The following is a 12,800-nucleotide window of genomic DNA, read 5'->3' on the forward strand; positions in this document are numbered from 1 at the left end:
GAAGAGGTGATGCGGCATTTATAAGTATCTCTATAAATGATGGCGAGTCCGCCACCTCTGCCCGACTGGCGGTCTAGGCGTTTCATGGTATAGCCTTGAGGGGTCGCCCACACAGTAGATAGATCGCTTTCCAGCTGAAGCCATGTTTCTGTCAAGAAGAGAGCCTCAGGATTGAGCTCTTCTATCAACATGCTAAGCTCTGTGTGGTGTTTTGGTAGAGACCGACAGTTAAGGAGAAACATTCTCCATTTATGTGAGGGTTGTGGTTTATCGGTGTATGCGGGAGATAAACTCCAGTCACATGAAGTACAATGAGACCCAGTATTGGACGGAAGAATCGAGTGAAGGTACAAAGAGTTGGAGGGGGGACTTAGCAAATGCAGAAAAGAAGAACTATAAAAGAGGCGATTTCCTACCATGGTGACAAGCCAAGAGAAATGCAGGAAGCTGGAAGCGTCTGGACGCGGACTGGCTTCTCTTTGGCGCATCTTCGGCGCAACTATGGCGCTACCGCTGCGCGAGAGAGCCAAAGTATAAGTAGATTAGGGGATGGTAGAGACTAGAGCGTCACCCTCCAAAGATGGCCGCCCGGCGTGGAGTGGCTAGGAAGTGAGGACGCGTTACCTCCCTCCACAGCAAACAGCAAGAAATGCTGCGGTGGACCGGGGAGTCAGCGTGTGAATGAGGCAGAAGAATAACAGTTTTAAAATACAGTCAACACAACAGTTTTAAAATCACTGCTTGCAGCAATGCGAATAATCTGCCAAGCGCTTGCACAACGATGTTCTCAATTCAACAATTTGTGCACGAGTGCGCTGAGCCCTTTAGTAGTCAGGGGGACGGTAGAGACTAGAGCGTCACCCTCCAAAGATGGCCGCCTGGCGTGGAGTGGCCAGGAAGTGAGGACGCGTTACCTCCCTCCACAGCAAACAGCAAGAAATGCTGCGGTGGACCGGGGAGTCAGCGTGTGAATGAGGCAGAAGAATAACAGTTTCAAAATACAGTCAACACAACAGTTTTAAAATCACTGCTTGCAGCAATGCGAATAATCTGCCAAGCGCTTGCACAACGATGTTCTCAATTCAACAATTTGTGCGCGAGTGCGCGGAGCCCTTTAGTAATCAGGGGGACGGTAGAGACTAGAGCGTCACCCTCCAAAGATGGCCGCCCGGCGTGGAGTGGCCAGGAAGTGAGGACGCGTTACCTCCCTCCACAGCAAACAGCAAGAAATGCTGCGGTGGACCGGGGAGTCAGCGTGTGAATGAGGCAGAAGAATAACAGTTTTAAAATACAGCCAACACAACAGTTTTAAAATCACTGCTTGCAGCAATGCGAATTATCTGCCAAGCGCTTGCACAACGATGTTCTCAATGACTACACAAACGCAGTAGTTTAATTAGTGGTGTTCTAAACTGAGCCACGCCTGGCTCCCAGGGATTTTTATTTAGTGTGTCTGGCTTTAAGCCATTCTCATTACATTCACGCACGCGGGGGTCCATAAGCCTACCCTCCTGTGCATAACATACACAGTGGTGTCGCCCAGCTCTTTGCGACACTACTATATGCATGGCCCCAAAATCATCTGCCTTCGATTGTTACGCAGTGGCAGAGGGGTAACGGGGAAGCCATACATAATATGGCCTCTGTAAATTACCTGCCATCCTTGACTAACCCCCACCACCTTCCCTGCCATCCTTCCCCCTCCTGCACCTGTGCTTTCTGCTTTCGGTCAAAGCCGACAAGCAGCGCTACACTGACGAGCTCTAATAGAGCCCAGTCTACCTGGCTTGGAAGGCCTTTATGACATCAAAACAGTGGGTAACCACTTTTGTTATCAACTGTTATGTCATAGCAGTAGGTATTGAAATTCTTAACAATACAACACACGTTATGATTTTTATGGCGATTGTATTATTTAGCAGAGGTATGTTATAATTAAACATTTTAAATCCACAGATTATTTATTTTTGTTTTTCTGAAAGAAAGGCCCTCATCTCTTTAAAACTTTTTTAAGCATGAATGTTTAAGCTCTATACATACCAATGACTTTTTGAGCAAAGTGGATTGCTGCTTTGACTGCGTTGTCTTCAGTGACTGAATCTACAAGCCCCAATTGCAGTGCTACCGGTGCAAGTACAACATTTCCTGAGAGACACGAAAATACAAAAAAATGCAAGAGCAAGCATGAGCAAAATACAACAAATTCAAGGTTTTATCATCCGGACTATATATAAAACAAGCATTGGCAATAAAAACACTTCTTGCCTTGGCTAGCTGGTGTGATGTTATGAAACCGGAGAAGGAAAACAGAAAACTAATGGTATTTGAATGTAACAGTCATATGCTTGCAATACAAATTATAAATTTCAATATAAATTAGCTTCTTTAATCTTCCATTGCTAATCGATCGCCCTTGAAAGGGGGATTACAATGTATGCAACGGGGGAGGGGGGGGGGGGGGGGGGAGAGAGATGTCGAAAGGCTGTCACACAGCTGTGTGGTAAACTCAGGACACTAGGACAGGAAATGGGAGAATTGTGATCGTATTAAATATAAATGTATGTAACTGGGCAAAGAGTTCACTAAGGCAGAAGACAGGATGCGCAGTTTAATTTTTTTTAATATAAAAACGCATGATTTAAATGTATACATTTGAATTATTTACAAACTACACACCTGATCACGGAAGATTGCATCGTGAACACCTGCTCCAAACAGAATAGGAAGAAAAAGCATTGGAAAGGTAATGCATGAGCGTATCTACCGGGACATTGAAGTGTACTTCTTGGCGAACGTGCAAGTGGACCGAAATAAATGCCCCCGCACAGTGCAAGAGAACCAATGGCTGACGTGGGCTGACTCGTTGCCCCAAACTGTATGCTGAGGTGGGCAGAAGCTAAGTGGGAATGACTAGACCAATGGTTGAAAAGGGCAGACCAAAATACCTCTATTCATGTATATATGCTTTATTTAGGAATTGTTTTGACCACTTGAGGCTGGCAAGACAGCTAAAGCGGTCCATAAGCCAACCCTAATAAATAACACTGCCTGGGCTGAATAGAAGCACACAAGAGATGGAGAGGCCGTGGCTTATCGAATCCGCCCAGGTCTCCAAGCGGCTGCACACAGTGACAGGGGCAGGAGCCGCCTGGGCTTCAGTACCCAGCCACCTGCATATGGAACGACCTGCTATCCGCTTAGTATATTTAACTGGGGGGTGGCGCAGTCTCTCTGACTCGTTGCCATGTGTCATATTGTTGACTAAGAAAACCGGATGTTGTAATTCTTTTGTTGTCTGTAGAAGGCAGGTTTGATTACCAAAGGGCAGGCACAGGATTTTTGAAGAGCACACCTGTTTAGGCATTTAAAAAGCAAAGTTAATAATTAGCACCACTGAGAAAGAAGGAGTAGGAATTGGGTACATTAGTTTTGACTTGAGCTAGGGGTTGCAAACAGTGACAGCCTCTCGATGGCCCATGATCTTTGCAACAAGTCTGGAATGCAGACAGCTGTTGCTCGGATGACACATGCTTCGCGCAATAAACAGACCATGCAGTGTCAGCGTAAAAGGCCATTTTATTAGACCAGAACTGCGAATCTGTACATAACAATAAATCAACAATAACAGTAACAGCAAACCCCCACTCACACTCCCCCCCCCCATTCGTTTCATTCATTCCGCGTCATCACTAAGCCCTAGCGGCTCCAAACACCCTTCTCTTGGCCGTCAATCACCGTCTTCCAGCCCCCAGTCATTGCAAACTTCCATTCAAACTTCGGTCCGTCCTGTGCCAACTCCCCCCCCAAGGGATGGGTATGCCCGCTCTTGACCCCCTGTCCCTTCGAATCCTGCCTACAGCAGCTCTGGCCTAAACTGGCAACGCTATCGACCAACCCAGAAACCACCTCCAACTGCCGGGTGGGTGGGTGGCCTTTCGAGGTCCCTCCCGATGGTGCCAGGCGCGGAAAAGAGGAAGATCCCTTCCTCCCCCGCGCTTAAGTACCCACTCCCTAACTCCTCCCCTTCCCCTACCTGGCCTATCCCCTGCGCGAAAGACCCCGGGGAAAGACTAGTCTGCGACTCTGCTCTCCCCGGGGCCCGGCATTGCGCAATAAACAGACCACGCAGTGTCAGCGTAAAAGGCCATTTTATTAGACCAGAACTGCAAATCTGTACATAACAATAAATCAACAATAACAGTAACAGCAAACCCCCACTCACACTCCCCCCCCCCCCCCATTCGTTTCATTCATTCCGCGTCATCACTAAGCCCTAGCGGCTCCAAACACCCTTCTCTTGGCCATCAATCACCGTCTTCCAGCCCCCAGTCATTGCAAACTTCCATTCAAACTTCGGTCCGTCCTGTGCCAACTCCCCCCCCAAGGGATGGTTATGCCCGCTCTTGACCCCCTGTCCCTTCGAATCCTGCCAACCAGTGGACCCCCTGTAGGGCGGTTCACTGCCCCACCCCCCCCAGGGCCGTCCGTCCGTCGCTGCACAGTCACTCCCGCCGGCACCATATAGACTCGTTCCACAACTTGCTCACCACATCCCGCAACTCCATCATGTACCACACATTACCCAGCCGAGACAGGTGCACACCGTCCTCCCTGAAAGCTAAAGGCTCCTCCAGTCGAATCCCAGGATGCGAAATGACCTTAACGTCCCTGTCCGCACAGTACAGTCTCATTGCCCGATTAAGTTTCCTCCGGGCCTTCTCAATGGCCCCATGTTTCATAGCTCCCCTCCATACTTTCCTGGGGACCAGCTCCGTCCAGGCAATGCAGGCCCCCGCCATCCTTGATTTCAACACTTCCAAGTCCCTTTGCATAAGCTGTAACAATGCCAATCCAGACAGTTGCACCAGGTCGTTCTCTCCCAAATGAATGGTCCCTCTGTGGGACCATCTTCGCGAGCCAGGGCAGTAGTGCCCCCCATCGCATTCCGCTCTTTCCCCACCATTTCACCTCGTGCAATTGTCCTCTCAGTCCCAGGTTACGGCCGTAAACCTGCTGGTCAGCATATTTGGATGCCCAGTGCACGAATGAGTGCCCAACGATCCAAGTCACCGTCCTACCGCCCGGGCCACCCACGCAACCTACGAAGAAAAAGATGTTAGAACAGGCAAACAAAAACAGTGCAACACCAACAACTTGCCTGGGACCCCACTACTTCCTCACATACCGCTCGCAACAGCGCGACTTCCAACGTCCAATCCTCCTAATCCTGTCCCAAGACCAACCCAGGCGAGCCGCCGCTGTCGCAGCCCCAATGCGAAATGAATGGGTACCGTAACCAGTTCCATCAATCCCCAATCGACCCAAAGCCATACGCAACACCGCCAACAGTTGGCCAGCCGACACTCTCGCACCAGAGGCATGGCAGAAAATCTCTCCACCCCGGGCCCCAGCCGACCCCCAGAAAGACCTCCACTTCTGAACCGGGCAAACCGCCCCGCCAGACTCATTCAACCACACCCACTTGCCCCTGCCCACCTGATCCGTCTTCGAGCGACCCAGCCAGATCCCCAGATGCCCCGCATCCACACGCACATCCTCATACAACCTGCCCGCCCCCCGTCTCGTGCCCAACAGCTCAGACACCCGAAACGCCCCAAAGAACATCCATACCATGCACAAACGAAACAGTCCCACCTCAACCCGGTCATAACAACAATCCGGCAACACCCCAACCAGCCGAACCAACAAATCAAACGTCACTGCCTCCCGCAGTCGGCCCCCCCGGCCCCCCTCTCCCAACCCCACCCCCGCAACATGCGAGCCAGCACCACATCCTTGGTGGGGTCAAAACCCAAAAACAAAACACAGTAAAAGGAAATACCAGCCAATTTCCCAGAGATTGTAGCAGCAGTCAGACCCCGGTCCATACATGCCAGCACATAGCCCCTCAAACCCTCCAGCACAGCCGACTCCCCACTCACGACACCGTCCACCGTCCAGCCCATAAAAGTACTAAATTCAGACCATGCCAGACGATAAGTCCTCCTCGTGGACGGAGCCAACGAACCCTCCACCAGACCAATCATCCTCACTCCCCCAAGGCCCAGATGCCGGCCGGCAGCTCGGTCTTGCAGGCGTCCGCTCCCGGCGCCAGGTGTCGGAACCGCTGCCACTGCGAACGAGACAAAGCATCCGCAATGTCATTATTCGCCCCAGGGACATGCTTGGCCCGAAACACCACATTCTACTGCAGGCACGCCAACATGAATCTGCGCAACAGCCGCAGCACTCGCAGGTCCCTCGCCCTCTGGTTATTAACAAGGTCCACCACCGTCATGTTGTCAACGTGAAAGAGCACAGTCCTGTTCCGAAAGTCCTCCCCCCACACCACCAGTGCCACCAGCAATGGGAAGCACTCCAAAAAGGCAATGCTCCTGCCTTGCTTGATCCAGGAGGCCGGCCAGCTCTCCGCACACCACCGACCATCCCAGAAAACACCAAACCCCGCTGACCCAGCCGCGTCAGAGAAAATTTGGCATTGCCAGACCGCCTTTTCTTCATCAAAATCCAAAGGCACCCCGTTGAAATCCTGCAGGAACGTAATCCAAGTCCTCAAATCCGTCCTCACCCCCAGGGAAATCCTCACTCTGTGATGCGGAAGCACTGCCCCCGACATGGCCATGCCGAGCCGTCTGCAGAACGTCCGCCCTGCCCGCACCACCCTGCACGGAAAATTAAGGAAACCCAGAAGCTTCTGAACCGCCCGCAAAGGGATCCGCCGTTCCCCCACAGCCCACTCCAAACACGCAAGAATCTCCTTCACCTTAGCTGCCGGCAGGCGCGCCAACCAGTCCACCGAGTCCAGTTCAATCCCCAGAAACGTGAGGCAACAGCTGGGACCAGCCGTCTTCTCGGGCGCCAAAGGCACCCCAAACTGCACGGCCAAGGCCTGGAAACGCGACAGGGCCCTGCCGCAATCCCCCGACCCCGCCCTGCCCAGGAAGAGGAAGTCGTCCAAGTAGTGAGTGACTTCACGGCACCCACTCACCCGCACCATGACCCACTGCAGAAAAGTGCTAAAAAGCTCAAACAACGCACAGGAGATGGCACACCCCATGGGCAGGACCTTGTCCACGTAGATGGCTCCCCCGAACTGCATGCCCAACAGCGCAAAATCAGCCGGGTGAATAGGCAGGAGCCGGAAAGCCGACTTAATGTCACACTTCGCCAACTCCGTACCGGGACCACACAACCGCACCATCCGTACCACATCGTCCACCGACGCATACAGCACCCTCGTGTCCTCCTCTGCAATGAAGTCATTCACCGACCACCCCTCTGGCCACGACAAGTGGTGAATCATCCTGAACTCCCCTTCCTCTTTCTTGGGCACCACCCCCAAAGGAGAAATGATCAGATCCGGCAAAGGCCAGTCAGCAAACGGGCCTGCCACTCTCCCCTCCGCCACCTCCTTGTCCAACTTCGCAGCCACCACTCCCGGCAACTCCCTCGCCGATCTCAAATTCTCAGCCCACCGACGCTCCCTGGGACCCTGGTAGCCTACCCTAAAGCCCTCAGTGAAACCAGAGAAGAGCCGCGCCGCGGCCTCGCGATCAGGATAGCGCGCGAGCCACGGGGCCATCGCCTCCACCCTAACCGGAGTAGGCGCCCTTTGGGCCAGGCTGGCCCCGACCCCTCGCGTTCCTCCACTGCTCAGAGGGGGTGGTGAGGGAGAGGCACTGCGTAAGGGGGTGCTTCCCGCTGCACTTCAAGCACTCGTGCTTGAACTTACATGGGTACCGAGAGCAGAAACCCCGATTGTAGCTCCAACACGCCCCCGTAGTGGGCCCCCCGGGTTTGGACGGCTGACCGGACACAATGGTGCTGGGCACAGTTCCGCCCCCCGCCCCGCCCTGGGCGGGACGCGTCGGAAAAGACCGATACAACACCGGTAAACCACTGGCCGTGTTAGTAGAGGCCGACGAGTGCGAAGACGCCATCCACTGCCTCCAAAGCTACTTTGTCCACCTCGCCCCAACTCTTCTCCGGATCAGCGCTAACCCGGGCCCGAAACTCCTCGTCGTAGCTCAACCATACAAACCCACCAAACTGCATCTGGGCCTTGCGAATGATATCCATATACTTGAACAGCGCAATCGCCCGGTCCAGATACTTCTGGCAATACACGCTGGCATAAATCAAAAAGGCCGACGTCCAGTTTTCCATAGTTATAGGCACCCTAGGCCGCCTCGTCAACTCCCACTCCTCCTCCTTGGAGCCCTCCTTAGCCTGAACTTCCTGATGCAGCAACGTTAAAAACATCCACAAATTCGTGTTTCCATATTTTGTCCCTCATTTTTTCCGACAAGTGCGACCCCAAAGGCATCGCCAACCCCATGTAAGGCATTTTCTTCGGGACCTTTACCCCCTTTTCCTCCTTGCCATCACCTTTGTCCGTTTGCACCCCCAAAGTCACCGACTTACCATCCACCTTCTTACCATCCTCAGGTGGACTGCCTGACGGCGCCCCCCCCCTCCCTCACAGACCCATCCCCCACACCCACTGACCGGCAGGTGCGTTTACGGCCATCCCCACCCCGAGGAGCGTCATCCCAAGCCGCCCACTAGGCACCCTCACCTGTCAGTGCCGCCGTCCGCTCCCGGGGCCTTCCTCTGGACTCCTTTCCACGGACCACCATGGATCCCGCCTTCTTGCTCGTCCCGGGCTCGACCTGCAACACACCAAGGTCGTCGTCTCCCGCTGCGCGGCCTACGCCTTCCAAGTTATCCCGCACCTCCCCCTCTTCCAATTCTCATCACTGTAATCCAGCTCAAGCACCGGTTCCAGATCCACTCCATCGCAGGCCACATCTTGCACAGCACGCTTCACACCTTTCTGCACACATCCGCGGCCACGCATTCCGGTGGCGCTACGTGCCGAAGTCGCCCGATCCCGCGGAGGAGGGACAGCCGCCGCGGACTGCCCTACTTCTTCCGGCCTGCGTCTCGGAGCCGTGGTGCGCCCCGCTAGGCCCCCCTTCGCTCTGCCGACAACCGCCGACTTGGAACCCCTCCCGCCCCCCAGGTCGCTCGAACCTGGCAGGGCCCCGGCACCATCGGGCCTCAAAGCCGTGCAGGCCGTCCCTACTCCGGCCGCGCCCCTAGGAAGGTGGGCGGCCGGCCCTGACTTCTTCAACCTTGCTTTCCTGGCCTCCTCCTCCTGCCTCTCCGCCTCCCTCTCCTCTTCGGAGGTGGGGGTGGGAGGACCCTCAATCTCAGGGCCCCAAACTGCACCCACTCTGACCCTCGTCTCCTCAGCCCATCTGACCTCCTGAATCTGCTCCAGAATCCGCTCCCCACGCGACCTCTCCTCCCAGGAAACGGAACCCCAAATCAGCGGTGGGGGCGGGCCGTAGCCAAAGAAATCACTCCCCCGGGGGAAAAAACCCACCTGCTGAAAACCCTGCACCCAACCCGGGCCGCCAATGGGGACCAGAGCGGGCGAAGCGCTCCGGCCCGCCGGAAACCCAGGCGCCAACGGCCTCACAACGGCCGGGGTGCCTGCCCTGGAACCCCTGGACAAGTCAATAGGGGCCTCCCCCAACACCCCGCCCGACTCCCGAAGCACAAACCCAGACCCATCCTCCTGGACAGAGACATCCTCCAGTCGGACCAAAGGCCCAGAGGCCCTACTGCCACCCGGCGACCCCACCGGACCACAGCAGGCCCGGCCGGGGCGTCCGCCTGCCCCTCCCCCTGCAAGGCGCCGGCCGGCCGGCACCGTCAGGGGCCCGCGGAGCGGAAGCGCAGGAGGCGCGGCCGTCACGGCCGCACCCGAGGCCCCAGGCAAAAAATCCAGCGGGGGGAAGGGCCGCGCGGAGGTTGTCCTGCGCTTCCCGCCCCGCGCCGTATCCTTGGGAACACCCCCCCCCCCTCCTAACCCCAGACCCCCCCCTCCTGGTCCGGCTCATCCTCCAAGCAGGCGAACACCGCTGCCTGAACCCCGGCTGAGGCAGCCCTCGTGCCCCTCGTGGCCCCCACCCAGGCTTGATCCATGACCCCAGGCCTAATAAGATCGTTGCGGCCGGCCCTAGCAAGCAGCAACAAGGCCTCACGGACCTGTTCCGCAGACACACCAGACATCCTACCCAAGCAAGAGAACAAACAAGAGCAAAAGCTAAACCCCAGCTGCAGTGAAACAGCTCCGAGCAAAAATTCCCCCAAAAGTAGGACTAGGCCTCAAACTAAGCACTAACTAACTCCTTTCGAGCTCCCTCCCGATGGTGCCAGGCGCGGAAAAGAGGAAGATCCCTTCCTCCCCCGTGCTTAAGTACCCACCCCCTAACTCCTCCCCTTCCCCTACCTGGCCTATCCCCTGCGCGAAAGACCCCGGGGAAAGACTAGTCTGCGACTCTGCTCTCCCCGGGGCCCGGCATAATGTGAGAGGAAAACTGGAAGATCAATTCACAACTCTGGCTTGAATCTCTCTCCTTTCAAAATAGAGAAAGTAATGTTACTAAATAGGAAGATGAATACATTTGGACCTTGCACTCTTGGGGACAGCGGGTGCTCTCCTTGGGATAGCACCACCTTCGATCCTGAAGAGCTACAAGACTAAAGATCGCGGGTTAATAAGGCTGACCAATAAGTCACAAAAATCCCAGTTCCATGGTGTGCTACCAGAAGACTGAGAAGACCTGTTGTGCGGGGTCAACAATAGCTATTTCCAAGGCAACAGAAGTCAATGGAGCAAGTGCAGGAGTAACCAGCACGAAGAACTACCGCCTCAGAAAGGTGCATTGCACCATACTTCCTGGAGCTTTTTCAAGTCTGCAAAAGGTGATCACCGTCATTTCCTGCCACAACACCTGGAGCTCTCATCAGAAACAGTTCAAATTCATTTAGACTGCTTACATTTTGCACTGGGACCAACCGCTGTAATGAATCTGACTACAAGCATGAGCGTTCACTGGTCGGCCTGTCTCCGCCCATATTGCCGGGTCTGAGCTTTCTACACCAGAAGTCAAGTGTCACTGCTTGGTACCCCTTCTTGTATGCAACGTCCTTTGGAACTGCCTAGGTACAGTCCTCAGATTTATACTACTACACATGAACTTGCTCCAGATGTGTGAAAGTAGAAATTCCTACTGGAAACTATAGCTTTATTCCACCCGGATGAATGCACTTGTGGACTTCCCACTTAAACTGTTGAGTAGACCCAAGAGAAATGTAATTTATCCTGCCATAATCGTGTGTGATATCCAGCATTTCACATTATAATTGCTATGCGGAATGCCTGAGATTACGCCATCATGCCTTACTGCATAATTGTGACTTTGTCCGAGTAAAAATCCTATCAAAAGCAGAACGCAAACTAAATGCGAGTCCCTCCTGTTTGTGTTACACCTAATTTTGGGCTATATTTTAGTGCCACATGCATCCTCATGCAAAACATGGATGCAAGGATGCATTTCACGGTATAAATGGTGAATTTCACATAACGTATCATTTTGGAGCATTTCTTAGAAGTTCCACAAAGGATATATAAACAGGTCAAGCCAACAACTACCTTATTTTGCCCTCACATTATTGAGGGTAGGAGAAGGTAGATTATGTATATCCAAGCATAATACTTACAAAAAACATATCAGCAAAGCCAGGACTTCCTTTGTTAAACCTAAAATCAACTGGGCAAACCCGAGAAACTATTCAAGCCTATAAAAAACATTTCAGCTCCCTTTTTCACTCAACATCTCTGACTTTGAGAACAATGGCAAGAAACCACTGCCTTCTTCGAGATTGGTCTCCCACTTGCCTCCATCTCCTTAGTCCCTTTCTTTGATAACCAGAACACGCAAACAATCTGGTCGCTGTTCCACTAGATTTTCTCAAGCTATGCTGTCTAAAACTCCTGCCGATTTTAAACCTTCTCACTTTTCCAAACAATCTCTACCAATTTAGTAAACGTCACCAGTCCTTCTCTTATCCTGTTACTTAGATCTCTGGTCGGTGCCTTCCCAATGAAGCAAGATATTGTTTATGCGGCCCTGAATAATTGCTAAGTCATCCTGTTTCAAAAAGAAATAGTGAGTGGACCCTCTGGCTCTTAAAACGTTCAAATGCACTTATATCTGGTGAAACAACTAAGGGCCCGATGTAGGTCGGTCGGTAATGGCCGAAAATCGGTATTTTCGGCCGTTACCGATCGGTAAATAGGTGAATGGTATGTAGGGGGCATTATTTTACCGAATCGGTAAAATTACCGATTCGGTAATTTTACCGATTCGGTAAAATAAGTAATCGGTAAATTTACCGATTCGGAGCCACCCATATGTAGCTGGGACTCTTCAGAGTCCCAGGAGCCTTACGAATCGGTATTTTACCATCAAATCCAATTTGATGGTAAAATACCGATTCTGGTGTGCATGAACATTTGTGCATGCACACCTATGCCATGTGACAGGCAGACCTGCCCTTAGGGCAGGTATGCCTGCCACATGGCACCCGTGCCTGTTTTGGGGGTGCAAGAGGGTGTCAAAGTGACACCCCCTGCACCCTTGTGTGAATCGGTATTTACCGAATCGGTAAATATCGATTCGGTAATGCCCATTCATTCCTATGGGCTTCAAAGCCCATAGGAATGAATGGGCATTACCGATTCGGTATTTACCGAATCGGTAAATACCGAATTCATCCGATTCGGTATTCCAGCACATCTGGAATACCTAGATGTCGGACCCATAGATTTACCGATTTTAAATTACCGAATCAGTAAAATTCGGTAATTTAAAATCGGTAAATATTTCCTACCTACATCTAGCCCTTACTCTCTTCATCCA

At 53.0% G+C, this 12,800-nt stretch overlaps 1 protein-coding gene across 1 annotated transcript in view; it reads right to left on the reverse strand.

The window, feature by feature from the left end:
• The window catches only part of LOC147730672 (peroxisomal bifunctional enzyme-like), a 513,256-nt gene that overhangs the window by 51,731 nt on the left and 448,725 nt on the right, over positions 1 to 12,800 (reverse strand). Inside the window, exon 6 of the mRNA XM_086954100.1 lies at positions 2,041 to 2,145. Coding sequence (XP_086810226.1) covers positions 2,041 to 2,145 — 105 coding nt within the window. The remainder of the gene's footprint in view (positions 1 to 2,040; positions 2,146 to 12,800) is intronic.

The sequence above is a fragment of the Lissotriton vulgaris genome, chromosome 2_1, assembly GCF_964263255.1.
Source record: "Lissotriton vulgaris chromosome 2_1, aLisVul1.2, whole genome shotgun sequence".
NCBI classification, from domain to species: domain Eukaryota; kingdom Metazoa; phylum Chordata; class Amphibia; order Caudata; family Salamandridae; genus Lissotriton; species Lissotriton vulgaris.